Source organism: Ictalurus punctatus, chromosome 22, assembly GCF_001660625.3.
Source record: "Ictalurus punctatus breed USDA103 chromosome 22, Coco_2.0, whole genome shotgun sequence".
Lineage (NCBI taxonomy): Eukaryota > Metazoa > Chordata > Actinopteri > Siluriformes > Ictaluridae > Ictalurus > Ictalurus punctatus.
In genome coordinates, this window is record NC_030437.2 from 15,846,297 (window position 1) to 15,871,364 (window position 25,068).

The window sequence follows — 25,068 nt, forward strand, 5'->3', positions numbered from 1 at the left end:
ACAATGATGTAACAGTGTCTCGTTCTATGGGTATGAGTGACTATGCTGTTTGAAAACATGCCAATGCACTCTTTCCTTTACTAATCATTTTATACCATCTATGATCATTGAAGCTCTTATAGTTTAGTTGGGTTGTTTCAAGAAGCATATTAAATCTCAAAGCTGAATTCATTGCCAATTTAAAGAAACCTTGTCACTGTCCAGTTTAAGCACAGTTGTAAGTTGAGAAAATGTTTGTAGTAGTAATAATATTTTTTTTATTCATCTTTCACCACTGTTACACTTCAGATGCCATAACAGCAGAGTTGCTGACACTAACCCAGGGCAAACTCGACCCGCTCCCCACACCAGCCCCGGACTTGTCCTTCTCCAGCACCACTGACACACCCCTCCCCTTAAACCCCAGCATTTATAATCTGGCCTCCACCCCAGACAGGGCAGTGAACACCACTAAAGGAGCAGATCAGCAGCCTTCCTGGAACTTGTGGCCGTGTTTCACTCCCATAGAGAACTCCTTGAGCCCTTCTGCAGCTGATGACGTCTCCTTGGAGCTGTTTAAGGGCTCGTTTCCCTACGAGAATCTCTTCGACCTGGCCTTGCCCAAGTTAGCCTCTCTGTTTGTGGAGAGGAGGACCGCCGAATCTCAGCAGAAGCTGGCTGGCAGAGAGGAGGTGGAGGTGGGGGATCTATCTGCCACGTCCCCTCTAGAGGTGCTGGATCGCCTCATTCAGCAAGGTCACGACCTTCATGAAACCGTGTTAAAGAGGTAAATAGGCTTTTTTGATCCATAAGAGTCTTTCTTATGGATCCAGATTAATGAATCCAGGTTCATAACAAATAATGTTCATATAAATGAAATCGCAATGATATTTTATGTCTTTCAGATCTCCTTCCTCATCAAACCCCTTGGCTGAGTCACACTGTGGAGGTAAACAGCATAGCACTAAAGGAAAAGGTATATAGTAATATAATATACACATTGACTCTTCAGACTATTATGAAGATCTGTCCTCCAACCTGTCCTGATTTGGATCCTCTAATGCTTGTCTGTTTGTATTCATTTCTTTCCTCCCTAATTATTTCCTTTAAGTCATTCCTTTAAAATGACTCCACACAAATTGTTTTCCTGAATCTCTGATTTTACTCCAGATATATATGTGGATTAGGGTGTAACAATACACTCGTCACAATTTGATTTGATTCACGATACTGCGCTCGTAAATGAATTCTAAGGAAATATGAACAAAATTTGAAGGAAGAAAAATTTAGATTCATCGGGCTCCTCCTGTATAATCAGCAATGCCAAACAATGTGCATTTTTGTCTGTATAAATAAAAAAAAAAGTAGGTTTATTATTGTAAACAAAACATGTTACAGTTTCACCATATTTTAAAAATTAATAAATAAATACATTTATGAATTCTTCCCAAATTTTTGATTGAATTAAATAAGCAAACTGGGGACTTTGAGAACTTTTCGAATGAAACATAATGAGTGCTGTAGCTGAAATAGAGCTCCAAAGTCGGCTAAACTGGCCGTTTCTGTGGCCTTGTTATCGGGCACCATAGATCACAGAGGTGCGGCGATGGTGTCATTTGAAAGCTGCTGAAGAGTTCTTTTAACTGTTATAATGTGGTCGTGTAAGTGTATAATGTATAATGCGTGTCGGTCATCATGATCCGGGGCTTTCGGTTCCAGTGTGCTCTATATATGTTTTACTCTGCCGATTGTGCAGATTGGGATCTCCGGTGTTCAAACAGTACACATTTCCGCATATTATTGCACATTTCCATAATGCACATTGTCGCATTTAGCTGTGCATTGTGTCACGATGTATCATTACACCTCTTATGTAGAACAGTTATGTAATGGAACATTTAAAGAAAGGTTTTGTGCTATTGATGATGGTGTATTTTGCATACGTAGGCTCAGGAGCTCCGGATGAGCTGGCACTGTTGCGCAGTCAGCTGCTGCTCCTGCACAACCATCTGCTTTATGAGAGGCATAAAAGAGAGCAGCACGCACTGCGCAACCGCCGCCTACTCCGTCGTGTCATCAACGCCACTGCGCTGGAGGAGCAGAACATCTCCATGGTGAAGGAGCTCAGTGTTAAACATGTTTAAAATTAAATAAATGAATGCAAATTGAAGGGATTGATTCATTTCACTTATATACATATGACTGGTGAACCCCCTTTTGTGTAGAATCATTTTTGTGAAAGAAAGTCTTTTACGGCGTTCTTGTTAGTTTATCAACTGATGAGTATCACATTGGATCTCTCCACGCTGGTAAGTTATCAAGCGTTTGTGTGTGGTGATGTTGCAGAAGGCCCAGCTGCGGCTGCAGGAGGTGGAGATCCAGACTCTGCGGGCGAGTCTGCAGAAAGAGCAGGAGCGCTCCAAGCGTCTGCAGCAGGAAGGAGAGGCACAGGTGCAGCAGCTCCACAGCCAACTCCAGAAACTCCAGCATGAGAGGAACGACTTCTGTACCAAAACTCAGGAGCTGCAGGTCTGTACATTTCATTCAAAAACAACAGAAAAAGCAGTTGATCGAGCCTGAGGTGTTCGTGCCTTTAGGGAAATTAATAAATGAACATGAGTGGTTGCTGTTTAGTGGATTGGATTTAAAAAAAAAAAAATGTTTGGAGCTCGTTGAATATGCTTTAGAAAAAAAGATTCAAATAGTGAACGTACGTGAATGTGTCTTGGTTCCTCGTTAGAGTGACTTGCAGGAAAGTAAGAAGAGAATGGGTGAGATGGAGGCGGAGCTGCAGAGAGCCAATAACAAAGTGTGCAATACAGGACACCTGCTCAGCCAGCTGTCTATCAAGGTGAGCGGAACATCTGGACTAAAATCAGCTGCATTTGCATAATGCTTAAAGTGTTATGACCTTTTTTTATTTATTTATTTTTAGTAAAAATGCTAAGTTTAAATTTGCTTCTTCACATCGCAGCTCAACAACAGTGAAAGCCTGGAGCAACAGATGGCCTTCTTGAACAAACAGCTGTTACTGCTGGGCGAAGCCAATAAACTGTATGTGCAGGAAGTCCAGCATCTTGGACCGGACTCGCATAAAGTAAGCATTGTTTTATGTTTTTATATATATATATATATATATATATATATATATATATATATATATATATATATATATATATATATATATATATATATATAAGTTGCAGTGTTCATTTTATTAGCAATACACTGACAGGGTTTTAAATCATTACTTAATGGTTTCTGTCCTGTTGATGCTTGGGTTGAAGTATCAAAATCTTCAACATGTGCTAACATATCCTAAATTCACAATTTTGTATCAGTCAGTGTGTTTGCATCCTTTATGACCAGGATCGTCATGCAGGTCAGATCTGACCCAAACAGTATTTACTCACTGATGGATAGATCTTTATTGTCATTGCACAAGTGCAGGTACAAAGCAGTGAAATACTCTTTAGCATTTACCAGAAAGTGCATGATAGTACAGCAAATGAGCATTATATACAGGGGTGCTTGAAAGTTTGTGAACCCTTTAGAATTTCCTATATATCTGCATAAATATGACCTAAAACAACATCAGATGTTCACACTTAAGTCTTAAAAGTAGATGAAGAGAACCCAGTTAAACAAATGAGAGAAAAATATTATATTTGGTCATTTATTTTTTGAGGAAACTGATCAAATATTACACATCTGTGAGTAGCAAAAGTATGTGAACCTTTGCTTTCAGTATCTGGCATGACCCCCTTTGAGTAGCAATAACTGCAACTAAACGTTTCTTAATTAAACGTAATTTTAGCCCGTTCCTCAGTACAGAACAGCTTCGACTCTGGGATGTTGGTGGGTTTCTTCACATGAACTGCTTGCTTCGGGTCCTTCCACAACATTTCTATTGGATTAAGGACTTTGACTTGGCCTTTCCAAAACATTAACTTTCTTCTTCTTTAACCGTTCTTTGGTAGACCGACTTGTGCACTTAGGGTCGTTGTCTTGCAGCATGACCTACGTTCTCTTGAAATTCAGAGCACGGACAGATGTCATGACATTTTCCTTTAGTATTCAGTGGTATGTCAGAATTGTTACATCAATGATTGCAAAAAAAAAAAAACTCCTCGAAATCCTGTATGGACTGTAAAATGTGTAAACCATAAGTACATAACGATAATTTGGCCATAGATCAGAACCCTGTGCTGTATGTTCATTTTTAGTTTAAAAACATTTTGTGTGTGTGATTTTTAGGAGCAGAAGATGCTGCAGACGTGTTCCACACGAGAGACCGAACGGTTGAGGCAGAGCTCCATTCAGCAGAGCCAGAGGCTGGAGGCAGCCCAGCAACGCATCACCGACCTGGAGACCCAGCTTACCAAGAAAGAGCACCTCATCCTGGAGCAGAAGAAACTCCTGGAAAATGTCAAAAATCAGGCCAAGTACATGCTTCTCGCTTATCAAAGCATTTCACGTGAGGTTTAAAGTGGTGTAACTATTGGTTATGGATATCCTAAGGCTTAACTTTCTTGTACCTTGATTGAGTTAGATTCTATCTACTTATTCCAACATTTATGCTGATGTGTGTTCTGTCCCACAGAGGGCAGCTACAAGCTTCTGAGAACAGGTATCTTGCCCAAAAGCATGTGACTCAGGCGTTACAATCAGAAATGCTCCAGCTGTATAGTCAGCTCGAGCTCGCCAGCCTCTCAAACAGCACACCAGCAAGAGGAGCAGCTGAACCAGGCAGCCCTCAAAACCGGAGGTATGCAGCATACAATCTTTTTAACAAGCTGTGTAAAAATGTATTGTTTTTACATCTTTCCGTCTATTTTTCTTCCATCTTCCTTTACCTTGGTATGTGGAACTGAACCCCCCCCCCCCCCCCCAATACACACACACCTCCCAATTATTAGTATTAATTTGAACTATGGTGCTTTTAACGGATACCAAAATGTCCTTTGAAAGCCTCGCATTTGTCCAACTTGATGTATTTCACGTAGGAGCGCCTCATTTTCATTTAAAAATACCCAAAAAGAGCATTACCGCACCCAAACTAAAACCGCGAAGACAAGCGAATTAATCTGGAATGATTGACAACTGCGCGAGTCTTTTGAACTTTCCGATATTAACTGACACTTTGGAAGCCCCGTCCCCTTTCCCCTCATCTAACATTAGTAATGTTTTGGCCGCTGCTTTTGTCTCGACTCAGTTTTCCCATGTGAAGGATGCGCTGATGTGGCGCCCTCGCTTTCTATCAAGGCAAAAGGTGAATGTTTTGACTTGGTTAACAAGACGTATATAGTTAACATCAGTTAACTATATCATTAGGGATGCACATGAATAATTTCTCCAAAAATGGTCAAATCTTTTGTTTGTTTGTTTGTTTTTTAACAAAAAAAGGTTAAATAGGCCTACAATGAAGTCAGATCTAACAATGTAACAATAATTTTAATTAGAGGTCGACCACTTGATCAGTTTTGCAGATTAATCGGGATCGATAAACGATTGCTGGAACTATCGGATATCGGTAAAAACCCACACCGGTAGTTTTTATTTCCCTCTAGAGGCCACTCTCTACTGTATAATGACAGCAGACCCTTCTCAGCTGCTCCACAGTGGACAAACCCGGGAAAAACCATCACTGACTAATTTTGTTGTGTTATTTGAAGTGTTTTTTAACTCATTTTAGATGGCTCTGATTTTTATGTTATTTGGAGTGTTACTTTTTGGATGTATATCTTTTTTATTTACTTGCATATTTATTAATAGTTATTAAATAAATAAATATTTATAAAAATAAATAAGTAAATAAAAATATATAATATAATATTTGTTTTTCATTTTAAAAAGTACAGTACATTTTCAGTGCTGTTTATTTTAAGCTCAGCAGCATTTTACTCTGAGTGTTATGTTTTCATTGCGTATCAATTTTAAAAACGGCTGTTATTGGTTGATTAATAGGTTATCGGTAGGTACTGCCCAACTTGGTTATCGGTATCAGTAACATCCACTATCAGTAAACCTCTAATATTAATGAGACTGATATTAAGAAAGTGATTTAAAAACATTGTTTGCTGACCTTCGCTACTCCGCACCAATACGTTCGAACATTTTGAGCAGGTGATCAAGGGTGAAAATTTGGCTGGGAGTTTAGACAACAGATTTTTAAAAGGACTATATTGAAGCTGTACCATGTTTCATCCTCAAGAAGACCTTGAGTAAAATTTTCATTTCTATTTGTATTTATTTCAGGCCAAACGGCAGCAACACCTCCACGTCGGCTCAAACCTCCGAGTCAGGGAAAAGAGAGGAAACTTCTTACGCGTGTGTGAACGGCGAGCTCTCCCCGCTGTCTCCCGGATCACCACCATCCACTGCACTGATCAACGGCAGTCAGGAAGAAGACCTTTCTGTCCTGTCCTGCAACTCCCCTTTGGCCGAGAGCTTCCTGGGAATGCACAACCAAGAGCTGCTGAAGAAGACGAAGAGTCCGTATGAGGAGGAGCACGCCCACCGGCTTCATGACGCGAGCTCGGAGCCTGCTGAGAAACGCGCTGAGCTCACAGGGTCCCAGAGGCTGGCAGAGGAAGAACCCGACCTCCCACCTGTGGATCGGCACAGGGCTCGCACTTACAACATCCAGAGGCGCAGACAGCAGGACCTGCACATCATGGATTACAACGAGACCCACCAGGAGAAGACCTAAAGGAGCTGGGAAGGTTGAGTTAGCGAGACTGCCACTGTAGATTTTGCTTGCAACACTAGACAGAATGATAGGGGGGAGGGGGGGAAATGTTTTGACCTCTGCAGCACTCTTTATTTTAATAAGAGTGGACTGCATTGTTTTAGCAAAAATTTTTAAAAGCGCTACTGTATTACAAAACAGCCAAAAAAAAGAGAGACGTGTGTGTGTGTGTGTGTGTCTATATATACACATCTACACATCGAGGGTTTAAAGCTATAGGATCACTATGTTTTAGGGGTCTTGTTTGTTTTTGGGCTGCGATCACAGTTCATCATTTTCATTAAAACTCGCACCTAAATCATACTGATTGTAGCTTTAACCAATTCATCCACTCTTATAGTCTCGTAACCACCGCGGTGTGAAATAAGAGCACTTATGCGCTATGGCATAAAAAAAAAAAAATTTCAAAAAAGAAGTACACTTGAGACGTTTATCGGTCCAATTTGGTTTTATTCCTGTATTGGATTGTTTGCTAGACATTTCAGCTTCAGATGTGTGTAAAACACGCTGCAGTGGTGGTTATGTTGTGTATGGATTGTGTTTGGCCCCTTACCGTATTAACTAGAACACGTATCGCTTTAATTGCTGTGTTTTGCTTTTGTAACTTCCCAATTAGTTTACGAGCTCGTACGCGTTTGTCCAAGCCAAAGGGTCTTCGTGATGTTCGAACGCATGACGGGGAAATATCGTTAAGCTGTTTTGTCTCGTAACAATTTATTTCTTTCCTCCCCTACGAATCAAGCACTGTAAATACTTTGTGCATCATCAACAAATCAATAGTCAGATACAACTGTGAAAGAAAGGCAAAAAAAAAAAAAAAAAAAAAAGAAGCAGCTATGATCGATGTAGGTGGGATAGATGATGTCATAACCTTGCTTTGGGTGCTTTGCCTGTAAGAAGGAAAAGATGAAGCAAGTGTTACACGATATAGAATTTATTTGTTATTAATTCAGCTTAATCCTGGGTTTAGAAAGCCCAGACACTAGTGCAATACTTCTCTTAGCATTACATTTCAATGCCAGATCAGAAGCATGGAAGGTGTAAATCCATATAGGGTTTTTTTGTTTTTTCCAAACCCCCCCACCCCCCCGCTGCTCAGCTAGAGACATCACACAACACAAACTCCACTGCTGTTCATTCTGTAAACAGGTAGTGCCTAAGATTTGGCTATGCCAGGCTCTTCAGTGAAATATGTTTAGATTTTACCATCACAGTTGTGTAATGGGAAGAACAAGAAGAGGAAGAAAAAACTCATCGCTGCTTGGATTGTATGTGAAACGTGAATGTTTTATGGTAGCAATGTATAGACTACAATCACAAATACACTAAAACTCAACGGCACAGCTGATCACCTGAAATCTAAGCTCTCACACACACAGTAATAAGTAATGCCCTTCTCCTGAGAAGAGTTTGAATAGTTAGAAGATTGTAAATCATTTTCTCCAAATCAGGGATATTTATGATCTCTTGTACTACAGCATGGTTTCAGCTAAAAATGTGAAACACCCCCATTAATCAGTAACTGAAGGAAACGCCTGACACGACGAGGATGTCCTAGAGATTATCAAGAACCGTTCGGACTTCGGACTTTTCGCCGACTCCGTTCAGGAAACCGAACTGACCACAGAACCCATGCATCATGATCCAACTCTCCTGCTCACTATTTTAAACCTTGCAGCTTATGTTTCATTTGAATGACGTGTATCTGTCAACATGGCTCCCACTGACATCTGTGTGATTTCATTTTGTTCACAAAATGCCTTAAGATAAAAGGACATCTCTCCTTGCCCCAGAAGCCAAATTCCAATGGTTCTTACAAACTATGGTACAATTTGACAATAATCTGGAGTGGAGTCAGATGTCCTCAGGGACTCTGTTTAAATAAATAATAATAAAAAAAAAAAGTATTGATTCTGAAGACACACAAAGAAAAGGTATTCTACTTGTAAAGCTATGATCAGGAATAAAATAAAATATATGTTTTGCATGTTTTGTTTTCATTGATTAATTTATTAGTATATTCCACACAATTCGTTAATTAAGATGATCACGGAAGTGTTTAAACTGCAAATTATTCATGTATATTTTAGTGGATTTACTTGGGGGTGAGAGAAAGAGAGAAACAAAATGCCGGTGTGTTTTCACATTCTTCTGCAACCTGGTGGCCTCCATGCAGGTTTCCATCCATCTGCAGCTTTACACGCAGGCTTGGAGGACCGCATGAGCATGTTCTCTGTGTTATCAGCTGCTGTTCCATGCTCAGACGCCGTAATATCCGTCTGAGAAACCCTTTCGGTACTAGCTTGCTCCAGTTCTGAGAGGGTTATGCTGAGCAGGTCCAGAGTCCTAGGAATCACGCTGACGACTCCGCCATAGTAGTTTTGAGCCTCGTTACAACTCAGACGGTTCACCGCATCATGTGGGTAACTGCAGAGAGGGCAGAGATAAATGGTACCACAAAGAAACAGGATAAACATTTATCCTGATTTTCTTCTGTTTGTTTGTGCGTATCTCGTACTAAATAGTTTTAGATTGTCAAACAAAATACAACATGAAACAAAGGCAACCTGAGTAAACAGAAGCAAAAAAAGTTATCCAACACCTGGTTGTGCAACCTGCAACCAAACGCTTGGAATTTTGGCCCACTCTTCTTTGCAGAACTGCTTTAATTCAGCCACACTGGAGGGTTTTTGAGTGAGAGCTGTCTGTTCAAGGTCCTGCCACAGCATCTCAATAGGGTTCAAGTCAGGATGTTGACTAGGCCACTCCAAATCTTTCATTTTGAGCCATTCAGAGGTGGATTTACTCCTATGCTTTGGATCATTGTCTTGCTGCATAATCCAGTTGCACTTGAGTTTCAATTTACGGACTGAAGAGCGGACATTCTCCTTTAGGATTTTCTGGTAGAAAGCAGAATTCATGTTTCCCTTAATTACTGCAAGTTGCCCAGGCCCTGAAGCAGCAAAGCATCCCCACAACATCACACTTCCACCACCACGCTTGACCGTAGGTATGATGTTCTTTTTGTGGAGTTCTGTGTTTGGATTACAGTTCCACTTTCGACTCCTCAATCCACAGAACATTCTCCCAAAAGGTTTGAGGATCATCAAGGTGTGTTTTGGAAAAATTCAGACAAGCCTTGATGTTCTTCTGGGTCAGCAGTGGTTTTCACCTCGCCTCTACTCCACGGATGCCATTTTTGCCCAGTGTCTTTCTGATAGTGGAGTCAGGAACAGTGACCTTTACTTATGAAAGAGAGGTCTGAAGTTCCTTTGATGTTGTCCTTTCATCTTTTGTGACTTGCTGGATGAGTTGTTTTTGTGCTCTTGGAGGAATTTTAGAAGGTTGGCCACTTCTGGGAAGGTTCACTACTGTGGTGAGTTTTTCCATTTGGAGATAATGGCTCTCACTTTAATTCTTTGGAGTCCCAGACCCTTTGAAATAGCTTTGTAACCCTTCCCAGACTGATGTATTTCAATCACCTTCTTCCTCATCATTTCTGGAATTTCTTTCAACTTTGCCGCAGTGTGTTACTGGGAATGACCTTTTAACCGTTTAACTTCATGCTGTTTAAAAAGTTCTCCTGTGAATAAAAGAATAATCTATAGACCCTTGTTAAAATTGCAGGTTTTTGTGATGCAAAAAAAAATTAAAACATGATAAATCATGTCAGAACCTTTTATTGTGAAGTTTTAACCTATTAATTAAAGTGAAAAACAATAAGAATAATTTTAGGGAAAATAAATAATTTATATATATATATATATATATATATATATATATATATATATATATATATATATATATATATATATACACATACAATGACCTGGTTGCATAAGTGTGCACACTTGAAGTTGAAGCAGCTTTCGATTTTATCACAGCATTCAATCTTTTTGTGCAAGAGTCAGTCAGTTTGTGACATCTCCTGTGCACAGCCCTCATCAGGTCGCCCCACAGATCTTTTAATTGGAATCAGGTCTGGACTCTGGCTGACTCATTCCACAACCTTGAACTTTTTTTGGTGAAGCCAATCCTTTGTTGATCTGGAGGTTTGCTTTGGGTCGTTGTCATGCTGAAGGTGAAATTCCTCTTCACCTTAAAGTGTTTTAGCAGAAGACTTAAGGTTTTGCGCCAAAATTTGACTAGTATTTGGAGCGATTCATTACTCCCTCCACCCTGATGCTAAAGAAAAACAGCCCAAAGTATGATGCTGCCACCACCATGCTTCCCCGTGAGGATGGTGGTCTTTTGGTTCTGTGCTATTATTTTGTGCCAAACTTCTTTTAATAGTATGGTCAAAAAGTTCAACTATGGTCTCATCAGACCATAACACATTATTCCACATTTTGGGTTTGGGGAGATTTAATGTATTTATTTATTTATTGGTTTAAAATGGCTTCCGTCATGCCACCCTACCCCATCGCCCAGATATATGAAGAATTGAGGAGATTGTCACATGTAGGAAGCAACCAGTACTAGCCAGAAATTGCTGCAATTCTTTTACTGTTGTTGTAGGCCTCTTTGCAGTCTCCCTGACCAGTTTTCTCCTGATCTTCATCAATTTTAGAGGGACGTCCTGTTCTTAGGAGTCACCGTCGTGCCATATTTCCTCCACTTGTTGATTATTGTCTTTACAGTGTTCCATGGTATATCCAATATCTTGGAAAAAAAATTTAATCCACTCCTGATTGATATTTTTTAACAGTGAGATCCCGTACCTGCTTTCTAAGCTCTTTGTGGCCCATGGCTCTTCCAGTTGGATGTTACCAAGAAGATGTCAGGAAAATCCTATAGGAACAGCTGTACTTTATTTGGGGTTAATTAGTCACTTCAATTGATGGCAGGTGTACACTAATTAGTATTTAACATGAGTTTGAATGTGATTTGGTTGATTGTTATATTATAAAAGGGTGTGCACACTCATCCAAGCTGGGTATTGGAAGTTTTTTGTTTATCTCTATGCCACCCCCAATAAATAAATAAATAAATCTAGGTGTTTGTCACTTGATATTTATACGTTGCAATTTCACAATAACGGCGAAAAAGTTTCTGACATGATTTAACCTAGTTTCATTTTCTTTTACATCACAAAAATCCTGCAATTTTAACAGGGGTGTGTCACCTTTTTCTATCCGTCTCTACTTAAGTGTTGATTTGATTGAACAGGGTTTGCAGTAATCAGGCCTGGTTGTGTCTAGTCCAGCTGAACTCCATTATGAATTCAGTTTCATAGATTTGGGGAATTAATAACTATGGGAGCAAATACATTTTCACAGAGGCCCAGTTTGTACTGGATAATGTTTTTGCTTCAATACATAGCATCATCATTTAAAAACTGTATTTTGTGTTTCCTCAGATTGCCTTTGTTTTAATTTTTGAAACAATTTAGTACGAGATACACCCAAAAACAGAAGAAATCAGAAAAATCATCAAATACCTTTTCACAGCACTGTATGAGCCGGCCATTTAGTCGTTCATCTTATAACATGACACTGTTGAATTAATTGAATCTGATTGGTTGGCAGGTGTTGATTAATTTTCATAGCAGCAGCTCTGAATGTAGTTCTGGCTGTAATTCGAATGATCTGTTTATATTAACACGCTCGTTCTAATACGTTATTGTATGGGACTTGATCCGGGTGATGATAAAAGGATTGTTATTTAATAAAGATGTATAATGACATATAAGGTGTGTATGTAACGATCAGTAAGTTTTCTGACATGGGAAAATCTTCAATATGGAGGATGTGGGGTGTTTTGTGTCTTATTAACTTACATGAAAGAGAAAAAAAAGAGCAGCTGATGAGGGGAAGCTGTTATAACATCAGTGTCTCATGGATGTTCCACATTGTTAAATGTAACAGTAAACGGATGTTCTTTAACAAATGAAAACTTGTAATCATTGACAAATTGCTGTGGTGTAAGAGGAATAAAACACTTCAAGATGTGATGTTATTGGAAAGGAATCAAATTTGTACTGGTAATAAAGTCCCTTCACATTGGGGTACATCCCACCACCTTGTCATTGATTATTTTCCTGGAACAGCACTCCCACAAGGGTTTTACCTACTTCTTTACTTAATGTGTAAACATGCATTGTGTCTTAACTGTGCTTGGAACTGGCTGAAGTCACAGTCAGGGCTGAAAACATTCCGGCAAGTGTCCAGAGCTTTACTTGAGTGGTTCTGGACTGATGCTAAAAATTCAATTTTTTGAAACACCGCCCTGAGAGTGTCCATGATGTCCAGGAAGAGTGAGAAGACCCGCCTGTCTGTGGCATTGCTGCAGTGGTGTGTCATGTACCGTTGCACCTAAACACAGAATAACATTTTTATACAGTATTAAATAAATTACTTGCATTCATTTATACAGCAGTGAATGTGCTTAGTTGCTCCTGGCCAATTCCTATTTTAGGGCCAAGCATTAGGCCTGTTAGACCTGCTAGATGGACTGTAACACCAAAAATATACAATATAGCCATTTTGTTTATTTATTTTACTTATTTATTATGCTAGGAAGTTTTACAGTATCATTAATAATACAGATCGGAACTGATGAGTAAGCATGCAGTCAGGTTTCACTATAAATGTTAAACATAACTGTACAGAAAGGTAATACAATACAAATCAACTGCTGCTTCTTCATGTCCGTTTTGATACACTTCATAAACTCTGGAAAGAGTTTTGGATTTTAAAAGAGAAGAAAAATGACACTGGATGTCCTTTTATTTGCTGCAGATATGGGATTAACATGTCAGGAGTATGATTGGATTCATTACAATGCTACCTAAGAGCCAGTTGTGCATCATTTGACTTGGTTTGATGAGGCAATATTCCAGTTTCAGAAATTTAAAAATGCTCTTTTCCTGTTTTACAGTCATGTGATTTTTTTTTTTTTTTTTTTTTTTTTGAAGTGAAATTTCACATGAATTTACAATTTCATGTGACATTTATACGTTTGGTAGATAGACACATTATGTTTGACACATTTTCACATGCAGAGCAGGTGGTTTTTTATTCTTCACACATGGTTTGTAGGATTATTTATCACATAGGCTATTATCCATCAAGCACTTTTCCATTCTGCTTATCCTACACAGGGTTGTGGGGGAGCCTGGAACCTATCCCAAGGAACTTGGGGCACCTGCCAGGGGACCATCTGGACGGGGTAGCAACCCATCGCAGGGCACAATCAATTTTTGGGGAGGATTTGAACCCCTACCCCCAGAGATGCAAGGCACAACATGCTAACCACTAAGCCACGTGCCCCCTACATAGGCTATTATTATTATTATTATTAGTAGTAGTAGTAGTAGTATGTGCGTTCATTTGTAAAATGTCCACTATATGGCCAAAAGTATGTGAACACCTGATCATCACACCCACACCCATATGTGCTTGTTGAACATCCCATTCCAGCTTAGCCCCCCTTTTGCTTCTATAAAAAGCTCCACTCTTCTGGGAAGGCTTTCCACTGATTTTGGAGCGTGGCTGTGGGGATTTGTGCTCATTCAGCCACAAGCACATTAGTGAGGTCAGGCAGTGATATTGGGGTGCAGTCGGCATTCCAGTTCATCCCAAAGGTGTTCAGTAGGGTTGAGGTCAAGGCTCGGTGCAGTTCTTCTACTCCAACCCCGGCAAACATGGAGCTCACACAGGGGCATTGTTATGCTGGAACAGGGTTGGGCCTCTTAGTTCCAGTGAAGGGAATGCTTCACTTTGAATGCTACAGCTTACAAAGACATTCTATACAATTGTGTGCTTTTTTAAACGTTGTGAGAACAGTTTGGGGAAGACTTACATACGGGTGTGATGCTGAGGTGTCCACATACTTTTGGCTTTAAATTTTGTAACCTGCTGAACCATAAACTGCAAAACTGCTTGCCTGGATTTTAAAATGAGTACAGAGTGTAGAGGTTTTGCTGACCTGTGTGACAGTAGACACGGGTTGTGTCCGGTGGTACGCGTGCTCTCGGGAGCGCTCCAGCGCCGCTATGAAGCTGAACTGTTGCTGCTTAAAGAGCTGATGCTTCTCAGTAACCAACAACAACATCTTTCTCACTTCATCCATTCTGTCTCACTCATATGATACACTCATACCGACACAACACACACTACAATTTCAGTATCGCTATGCTGAGAAAGCACACTAATAATAATAATAATAATAATAATACATTTACATGTATTCATTTAGCAGACGCTTTTATCCAAAGCGACTTACAAATGAGGAAATACAAGCAAAGATAATAATAATAATAATAATAATAATAATAATAATAATAATAATAATATCTACACACTTGCTGATAAAATCCACACCCCTGCTGATAAAAGCAAACAATAAAACATAACAGAAATTTTAATGGTCCATCCACCATCCATTTTCTATACCACTTATCCTACTGGGTCGTGGGGAACCTGGAGCCTATCCCAGAGATCATGGGGCACAAGGCAGGGTACACCCTGGGTGCCAAGCCATCGCAAGGCACAATCACATACACATTCACACACTACGGATGCTTTGGACATGCCAATCAGCCTACCATGCATGTCTTTTGACTGGGGGAGGAAACGGGAGTACCCGGAGGAAACCCCCACAGCATAGGGAGAACATGCGAACTCTACGCACATAGGGCCACAGCGGGACTCGAACCCCCAACCTGGAAGTGTGAGCCACTGTGCACTCTAATTTTAATGGTTTCCACTACAAATACCATTACAAACCATCAGCTGACCATTAATGGTCCTTAATGGTAACCACTAGACATACTGTAACATGCCACCAATAGAATGCAACAAAGTACCAATAGAAACCCACAGGGACTATTACAGTTTCCATTCAAACCAAATACAATTCCCATTATAACCATTAAAACCATTATAAATTCTATGAGAGTTTCTATTTTTTAATAATTTTTTTTTTTTTTTTTTTTTTTTTTTAGAAAGGACACTTTGCTCTAAATGAAACCTTTTCAGTTTACGCTATACTTTTAAATGAGACTTCGACTTAGATCTAAAAATGATTATAATCATTCACACGTCGTTAAATTTACCAGAGAAGAAGAAAATGTGCCTGTAGTGTTCGCTTTCGAAATTCCTTCCTGCACGAGCTAATGTGGTGGCGTTGCTCGGAAACCGTACACAGTTCGGAGAGCGCTTGATGCACATGCGCATGCGCACGGCACGAAGACGATAGGCCGAGCCTGTAACCATTGGCAACAAGTGTAGAAAGACGCACAGCTTCAAGAGTGCAAGTTTTTACCGCTGGTTTAATTACTATTAATATTATTGGACACGTAAAAGAAGAACAACAACGTTGTCTTTAGCGGTGGTAATAAAAAAGGTTAGTGACTGAAAGTAAGTATATTCGACCTATACCTCTCATACAGTTAAAAAGAGAGAGAGATACTGGGATACCGAATTAGCCGCTCTTGCTAGCTTGTACATACGTCGACTCGTCCGCCATATTGGAAAGGGCCATATCTATGTCTATAGAGTCTATGGAGAGAGCACGTCTACAGTGCTTAAAATAATTCTATTTCTCACTAGAATTGTTTTTAATTTACCTCGTTTTTGCAAAGAAATTTCTGCATATCTCTGAAGTAAATGAAAATACATATGTACTATAAATATTCTGACTATTATTAAATATTCTGAGCCTGTTATTGTTATTGACACGTTCAAATGTACTGGATAATTGAAAAGAAAAAAAAAACCCAAACAAGTTCTTACATATTTTCTTCTTTTCCATTCTCACTCCTCTCTTCTCTTCTTAATGACATTACATTCTTATTGCTAAAGATGGATGCAACCGTCAAACCTTTAAGGATTCCCCCTGAAATGTCTGTTTATGCAGAGAAGCATGAAATATTCGACCTTATTCAGGTAAGTAACATCCCGACTCTCTCTATACTATCAATAAACCAGTCACCAAAATAAACCAATAACCAAATCCTTCTGTTACACAGACCCTAGTGAGAAACCTGGTGATAGACAAGCCAGAAGATCCCATTCAGTACCTGATCAGGCTGCTGAAGAGGGAAAGTGTAGAAGGTGAGACCTCTACAACTGTGTGTAGGAGTTTCTACAACAATCTAGGTTTGAATAAACTCCAGGTTTATTTATAGCAACATTTAAAGTTGCATTAGGTAAGATGTGTGGCTTATGGTGGCTCAAATGGAGTTAGTCTTAGCAAGGAATGTCATGACATCAGTTTCAAGTGTAATCAGACATTCAACTGCTGGAAAGCCGAGATACAACTCTATAAATATGCAACTTCTCCTTATAATGATTCATGAGGATGTTTGGGGCTGTGTCTATAAAAATACTGACAAGAGGCCAATCCAAACGCCAACAAAAGGCAAGTTTCCAGTTTTATCCAGATAGGTTCTGTGACAATAGCTTAAACTATTTATTTGTATTGCACCTTGAATGTACTGACTGGTCTAAATACATGAACGTCTTGAATCTACCAGCAGGTGGCAGGCTATTACTATATAAGCGAATGAAAATGTGCGGTGTTTAATCAAATAAGTCAGCGGACCATAAATCACACAATTTAGCTGGTGTGTTTGGTTCTGATGACAAATTTACATTTATAAAAATTGTTTTAGTGCCAAGAGTTGTGATACTGGGCCCACCAGCCTCTGGGAAAACAACAGTAGTAAGTATTATTATTATTATTATTATTATTATTATTATTATTATTATTAGTAGTAGTAGTAGTAGTAGTGGTGATGGTGGTAGTTGTTATTATTATTATTATTATTATTATTATTATTATTAGTAGTAGTAGTAGTAGTAGTAGTACTAGTAGTTATTATTATTATTATTAATAATAATAATAATAGTAGTAGTAGTAGTAGTAGTAGTAGTAGTTATTATTATTATTATTACTATTATTATTATTATTATTATTATTATTAGTAGTAGTAGTAGTAGTAGTATTATATGTACATATTTTTACATGACCTTATGCAGCATTGTAATGATTCACTTTTTGATGTATTTCATACTTCAAATCTATTATAAATCAAACTGTAAGATATAAAAGATATGTAACACTACACTTTTAGCAAAATTGCAAATATGTCGCAGGATAAAGTTTTTGCCACAAAATGACCTCCATCTGGGATTCTCAATAATACTCTGTCTTCACAATTTGTGTGTGTGTGTGTGTGTGTGTGTGTGTGTGTGTGTGTGTGTGTGTGTGTGTGTGTGTGTGTTTATCTCATATTCTATTTCAAATGGATCTCTTTTTTTTTGTCACAGGCTAAAAAGTTGTGTGAGCGCATCGGTGCTGTTCATATAACTTCTAGCAGCATCCTTAAGGATGACACTGAGCTGACCAGAGCCACAAGGCAGTACACAGAGGAGGGTCAGGTGGGACTTTTATCACTCACTTCAGTTTTGCAATGACTGTACTGTATATGCATGTGTGAGGAGTCATCCAATAAAGCCTTTAATAGCCCAAATAAACGGTAATGATTAAATACACACATAGCAATGTAGTGATTAACATCAGGGTGAGGTGCAGTGGTGGAAAGAGTACAAAACACACTGAGTTGAGTAAAAGCAATTAAGAAAATTATACTCAAGTAGTAAATATGTCATCTGGTAAAAAATTTTTTAAAAATACTCTCCAAACTATGTCTACGATTGACGCAACTAATTGTTCTATACCTGAGGAATACATTTCTGAACAATTATATTAACTATCCAAGTGAGCTACGCTCAGGTGAACACCACCTCCTTGTGCTTTGTGCCCCAAACCCCCTGGGATACTCTCCAAGCTCCCCGTGACCCTGTGTAGGATAAGCGGAATGGAAAATGGATAGATGGAGGATAATAATAATAATAATAATAATAATAATAATAATAATAATAATAATAATAATAATGTGGCAGCTGTCTGAGTTAAACTTGGATGAATGTTTTTTTTTCCTTTCTTCCCCTACATTATATAACACCTTTTGAACATGGGGTAAGAGTGAAGATTTTGAAAGTAGTTGTATTTCAGCTATGTTCTTGTCCTTCTGCTAGGGGATCCCACAAGACCTCTGGATCAAGTTGATTGAGGAACGGCTGTCAAAAGCTGACTGTGTGAGACGGGTAAGAATTGAGGCTTTTCCTCCACAATGTCATCTGTAAATTGACTCCATTACTGACACATTAGGAATCAGTTTCATTATATTAATACTAGTAGTTGGTTGTTTTATTCAATAAAGATGTACATGATTTAAGATAGATATATAAGTGATAAGCTGATAATTTACTTTTAGAGTATGTAAACAGAGTTTATTTTAGAGAATCAGTATTTTAGATATTTTGGAAAGAACAAAACATTAGTAGGTGACTTAAGTATAATAATATATTTGAATGATATATTTATATAATCAACTCCTCTATCTCAAAATTCCAAAGCTTTCATTTTGGGGTACTTCATTTGTGACTTTGAACACACATCTAAAAGTTTTTGATCTTTTTTTATTGAAATGATTGAAACCTATGAAGCTGCATAATGCCAGCATCGTGTTGGAGTCATTTTAAACATGAATCTACAACAAAGCTGGTTTCATATTGTTGAAAATCCTTGAGTGGATCATTTTGTGCTTCAGCAGATATGTAACAATTTAAAAATAATTACTATGAGAAACCAATCTATTAAATACAGAATATGTGTGTGTGTGTGTGTGACAAATAAAGATATATATATTAGAAGAAGTCTTTACTTGTCACATATACATTACAGAACAGTGAAATTCTTTTCTTCACATGTCCTAGCTTGTTAGGAAGCTGGGGTCAGAGCACAGGGTCAGCCATAATATGGCACCCGTGGAGCAGAGAGGTTTAAGGGCCCAACAGTAGCAGCTTGGTGGTGCTGGGGCTTAAACCCCCGACTTTCTGATCAGTAACCCAGAGCCTGTACCGTTGAGCCACCACTGCCCTGGTATATAGACTCAGCAAAAAAAATTAAACGTCCTCTCACTTTTAATTGCTTTTATTTCCAGCACATTTCTTAACATGTGTAAATATTTGTATTAACATAAAAAGATTTCACAACTGAGACATAAACTGAACAGGTTTCACAGACATTTGACAAACAGAAATGGAATAATGAGTCCCTGAACAAAGGGGGGGTCAATATTAAAAGTAACAGTCAGTATCTGGTGGCCTCAGCTGCTTTAAGTACTACAGAGCATCTCATCCGCATGGATTGAACCAGATTTGTCATTTGCTGTGAGATGTTCCTCCACTCTTCCACACAGGAATTTGCAAGTTCTTGATCACGTCTTGGGGGGACACACGGTTACATGTAATTTTCCACTGCGAGGACGATCAGCTGTCCTTCCTGTCTCCCTGTAGCACTGTCTTAGGCGTCTTACATTACAGACGTTGCAGTTTATTGCTCTGGACACATCTGCAGTCCTCATGCCTCTCTGCAGCAGGCCTATGACATGTTCACGCAGGTGAGCAGGAACCCTAGACATCTTTCTTCTGGTGTTTTTCAGAGTCAGTAGAAAGGTCTCTTTAGTGTCCTAAGTTATTGTAACTGTGACCTTAATTGCCTAGCACCTGTAAACAATCAGTGTCTTAAGGACTGTTCTACAGGTGCATGTGCAATAATTGTTTATGGTTCATTGAACAAGCATGAAAAACATCGTTTAAACCCTTTCCAATAAAGATCTGTAAAGCTTATTTGGATTTTACAAAATGATCTTTAAAATCAAAGATTTTCCTTTTTTTTGCTGAATACGTTATATGTTTAAAAAAAAAATACAAAAAATAATGGTTTCAAACACACAACCATGTGTTAAACATAGCACACTTACTGTATCTTACTTATACAGGGCTAAGTTTTCTAAAAACATGAGTGAGCATCACAATGAACACAATGAAGTTCTGTATGTTAACTTTACAGTGCTTTAGGGAAAGAGGATTCAGTTTAAACCATTTTTTAAACCATTGCTATGTGTGTATTTGTATTCCCTGGAGTGCATCAGCGGTGAAGATGTCATAAATATAAGAATCTTTATTTTTTTATATAATCTAAAAATGATATAAACCTGAAATATTTGTATCTGATTTGACCTTATTTCGGGTCAAAACCTGGCTTAGAATCTGGTCACAATCTTATTTCTGATTAATTCTAACGACTCATTTCTATCTCTTGTATATTGATGAGTGTGTGTCGTTGTCATCACGATAGGCTTCTGAATCTGTCTTAATCACCTGCACTTCTATTGAGCTACTAAAGAGTCTTCCAATCAATTTTCATTCCTGCTTTTCAACCCACATAAATCCGAGTGGCCGTCAGATCACCCAGCATGCTCTCCTGTTCATCCTTCCTTTCTCTGATGTGTCACCTTCCTGTCTGCAAGTATGTGGAGAAATCTCTAAATCATTCAAAACTGCAAATGGCATTTTCTAATATTTCTTTTCAAACCGTGCAAATGGTTTCACTTAGCCCTGAATTTCATTCCTAAACTTTTTCCACTTGGCATCTATTAACTTTCTGCTTTTAATCTCGGTAGTTTATGATTAGTATCTGCTTTTAATCTTGGTGTAATGGGTGTTTATCCCTGCAGGCAAACTGTCTGGTGCTATTTATCAGCTTATTTAATTATATTGCCCCATGCTGATCTGCATAAGTGCAGTGAAATGAGGGAGAAACGGAGACGATTTTTCCTCTGTACATGAACACACCTGGCGAAGGGTCTCAAACAGTCAGTGCCATCGAATGAGCTGCCATCATCATTTAGTCTTTGAAGGAAATCATCAACCATATTTATATTTATCTTGAAACATTTCTGACGTGATTAATGACTCTGGTGCTAATTTCTAGGTCGGTGCTGTTTTTTCATTATTCGTGTGAGAAGTTTGCAGCTGTGTGCCATGATGATGTCACAGGGGGACATTGTTATTGTTAGTGCAGTTACAATGGTGTTACGAGATATCGGTTACGAGATATCGGTTACAGCTCCTAAAAACAAATGAGCAAACGCTTCTTTTGTCGCTTAATCATCTCAGTAACGTCCAACGTCATATTAATGAGAGATCGTTGACATTGGAAAAAACGTACTTACTTGGACTCAATGTCCTAGAATGCAGTTCAGCTATATGTGCTGAGTTACAGCAGAGACTCGGCTCGGCTAAGTAGATATGTACAACATGACAAGTATGATGTTGTTGAAGGTGGTATTAGCATGAAAGTTTAAGCTAGAGGGACTGGGGGGTGAGACAGCTGGACTGACTGAAAGACTAAAGCGCCGCTGCATCGCTCTCTTTTGGTAGAGATGAAGCGAGGGCTGAATCCACCTGGCACCACCAGCAGCAGATAGTCGAATGGAATTGTGGGTAATGAAGGAAACCAATAACCAAAAGTGGGGAAAAAAAAGAATCAGAATTTCTTCACGGAATAAATCTTGGATGCCGTTGAAGATCACATCCTACTTATAAAGATTAATATGCAAGTCATTCCGGTGGAGTTTTCCTTTAAGTCACAAAAGAAAAGCTTGACAAAGCCACTAACACAGACGCAACACGGCTAAGCTTAATTGCTGTTTTTTGGGGGTTTTTTGCTACGTATGTGTTTGTACTTGAGTTTATCCCCCCAACTATGCAACTCTGAATTTAATAATATCTAATCTAGGTCATATAGTTTATCTCCGCCTGTCAGTGCTTCTTACACTGCATTACTGTACGTACACCATCTCATGCTCTCTCTCTCTCACGAGGCTGCCGCTTGCAAACCCGACTAGTAATCTAGGGGGAAATCAAGAGAGTAGGGAAAGTTAGGAAGCGCAGGTAATGAATAGAGAATTAGTGTGAAGTCGCAAGTTAATGAACGCCCTCACAGTCGCAGACAAAGAACACGAAAAGTAAATTGGAAAAAAGAAGGCAAAGAAAGAATGAAAGATCTTGTAGCAAGTGTGGCAGTCCTCCAGATCCCTAATGAGACCTGCAAATAAAGTTCCACTGTCAGAATTTGCATAATGCCTTTAATTCTATATATAGAGAGACGGCGGAGATATGCAGGAAAGTTAGCAATTGAAGTTGGTTTGGAAAGTTTTGTGTGTGTGTGTGTGTGTGTGTGTGTGTGTGTGTGTGTGTTTTAAGCACAAATAATAGCTTTGAAAGGAAGCTGTACAGGACCTTTGTGTAGGGAGCTCAGTAGCGAGGTCAGGTGAGAGTTGTGTCAGAGTGTTGGCTCTCGGTGTCCTGCCCTGCCTGCTGTTGAGCTGGTGACATCTGCTCCTCTCATGTCTCTCCTGTGATAGGGAACATCACTGCAGATGTTCCAGCGTTAGGGTCTCGGTCAGAGCGCAGCACCCCGGCACTATGTCGTCTTTTTGATGTGCGGATGAAAAGGAATCCTGCAAGCCACTGCAGGACTCTGGGGACAGGAGGAGAATGTGTGTGTGTGTGTCGGGATGGGGGGTGAGGGGTGGGGGGTGGCGAGGGTTGTTCAGAGGCAGTCTCATTACAATTTCAATCAGGCCTGGGACCTGGCCTGGAATTCTCCTCCTGCCCTCGACCCTTCAGAACTAGATGCTTGAAGAGCCACTTCACTCTTTTTGACTCACCTGTCTTCAGACCTGGAGAATGGTTCTACGCATGTAGCTTGCATTCCTGTTTCTGGTGTAGTCAGTGTACAACGTTTTAACCTACGCACGGATGGGAAAAATTATACTTAAGTGAAATTATACAATGGATAATGTATTGAATTAAAAGTGGAAGTATCCAACCAAAAATGTACTTGAATGAAAGTAAAAAATAAGTACTTTTAAATGTACTAAGGCATTAAAAAAGTAAAAGGTTTACATTTCTTAGGGATAAAATGATGTTAGTCATGTTATTGTGTGAAAAGATATTAGCTAAAATTTTCACATTTGATTTACTTCCTAGCCGTTTTACGTTAGCATCTGGAATTGATGCTAGTCTAATCTGCCATTAGCAAAGAAAATAGGCTACCTTAGTTAAATGTAGCCCGTGAACCAGTAAAAAGTAGCATATTTAGCAAAACTTACTTCACTGCATGCGTTTTCAGATGGATCAAGTGGAGATCATGCTTTATATAAGTACACCCCATGGAAATTGTTGGCTTTTTTTTTTTTTTTTTTTTACATTTTTGGACAAGCAATCATTTGATCATCTTTGAAACAGTGCCTATTAATGAAGTTGATACTGTATACTTGAACAAAACCACAAGGAAAATGATCTTTTTCAATCATTTATTCAACAGAAATATTGAAAGATAGTGATATTCTTCTGTGGAAAATTGTAAATACAGCCTTGGCCTCAGAAGCTAGTATTGCCTCCTTTAGCAGAAACGTCTTGAATTTCTGACCACTCTTCCATGCAGTATTCTTTCAGTTGCAAGACGTTTGAGGGTTTTCTTGCATGGACTGCGCGTATCAAATCCCCCCACAACATTTCAATGGGATTAAAATCCGGGCTTTGACTAGGCCGTTCCATAACCCTCCATTTCTTCTTTTTGAGCCATTGCTTGGTGGATTTGCTCGTGTGCTTAGGATCATTATCCTGTTGAAAGGTCCCCTTTCAGTTCAAGTTCAACTTTCGAACAGATGGCCTCTCATTATCTTCAAGCACTCTTTGATATGATGCAGAATACATAGTTGAATCAATGAATGCAAGCTGTCCAGTCCCTGAGGCAGCGAAGCAACTCCAAACCATAACATTTCCACCACCGTGCTTCACAGTTGGTATGAGGTGCTTCTCCTGAAATGCTGTCTTTGGGCTGCACCAAACATGTCTGCTGTTACTGTGGCCAAACAACTCTATCTCTGATTCATCTGTCCAGAGCACGTTATTGCAAAAGGCCAGGTCTTTGCCTATATGCTCATTAGCAAACTGTACTGTAGACTTGCAAAGGCATTTTCCTGGCACACCTCCCATGCAGGTAAAATTTGTGCAATCTCTTTCTGTTGGTGCACTTTGACACCAACAGTTGCAAGACTTACTAGCACATCCTGTGATGAAATTTTGTGGTTCTTGGAGACTTCATTTTGCATCAGATGGACTGCTCTTGGGCTGAATTTGCTGGGACGGCCAGTCTTGGACTTATTGGCAGTCGTTTGAAATCTGCACCATTTGTAGATTATTTTCCTTACAGTGGAATGATGTATTTCAAATAATTTGCAGTTCTTTTTAAATCCCTTGCCAGAATCATTGGCATCTACAATGTTTTTTTTCTGAAGGCCTAACAGAACTCTTGGTCTTAGCATGAAGACACCACACACCTCAATAGCAAAGGGAACACCAGATGAAGTACTTTACACATTCCTCAACTTTATTAAGCCGGTGTCTGTC

The 25,068-nt window shown here is 39.1% G+C and overlaps 3 protein-coding genes across 8 annotated transcripts in view; 2 read left to right on the top strand and 1 right to left on the bottom strand.

The window, feature by feature from the left end:
* tsc1a (TSC complex subunit 1a) overlaps window positions 1-7,560 on the top strand; it is a 22,268-nt gene extending 14,708 nt beyond the window's left edge. For 3 of the 4 annotated variants that reach the window (XM_053674451.1, XM_017452202.3, XM_017452203.3), the window contains exons 14-22: window positions 289-766; window positions 885-955; window positions 1,927-2,093; window positions 2,326-2,508; window positions 2,720-2,830; window positions 2,954-3,076; window positions 4,237-4,424; window positions 4,583-4,747; window positions 6,238-7,560. In XM_053674451.1, coding sequence (XP_053530426.1) covers window positions 289-766; window positions 885-955; window positions 1,927-2,093; window positions 2,326-2,508; window positions 2,720-2,830; window positions 2,954-3,076; window positions 4,237-4,424; window positions 4,583-4,747; window positions 6,238-6,691 — 1,940 coding nt within the window. In that variant the 3' untranslated portion in view covers window positions 6,692-7,560. The remainder of the gene's footprint in view (window positions 1-288; window positions 767-884; window positions 956-1,926; window positions 2,094-2,325; window positions 2,509-2,719; window positions 2,831-2,953; window positions 3,077-4,236; window positions 4,425-4,582; window positions 4,748-6,237) is intronic. The other variant, XM_053674452.1, reaches the window with a different exon arrangement.
* Window positions 7,561-8,719: 1,159 nt separating this feature from the next.
* On the bottom strand, window positions 8,720-15,832 carry spaca9 (sperm acrosome associated 9). The gene is given in 4 exon segments (NM_001200972.1): window positions 8,720-9,157; window positions 12,842-13,044; window positions 14,660-14,825; window positions 15,789-15,832. Coding segments are annotated over 3 exon segments (633 nt in total). The 5' UTR covers window positions 14,804-14,825; window positions 15,789-15,832; the 3' UTR covers window positions 8,720-8,871.
* A 90-nt stretch (window positions 15,833-15,922) lies between these two features.
* Window positions 15,923-25,068, top strand: part of ak8 (adenylate kinase 8) — a 29,974-nt gene continuing 20,828 nt past the window's right edge. For 2 of the 3 annotated variants that reach the window (XM_017451321.3, XM_017451323.3), the window contains exons 1-6: window positions 15,923-16,078; window positions 16,537-16,620; window positions 16,704-16,788; window positions 17,349-17,398; window positions 18,007-18,117; window positions 18,778-18,846. In XM_017451321.3, the coding sequence (XP_017306810.1) occupies window positions 16,537-16,620; window positions 16,704-16,788; window positions 17,349-17,398; window positions 18,007-18,117; window positions 18,778-18,846 (399 nt within the window). In that variant the 5' untranslated portion in view covers window positions 15,923-16,078. Of the gene's footprint in view, window positions 16,093-16,536; window positions 16,621-16,703; window positions 16,789-17,348; window positions 17,399-18,006; window positions 18,118-18,777; window positions 18,847-25,068 lie in introns of all 3 variants that reach the window. The other variant, XM_017451322.3, reaches the window with a different exon arrangement.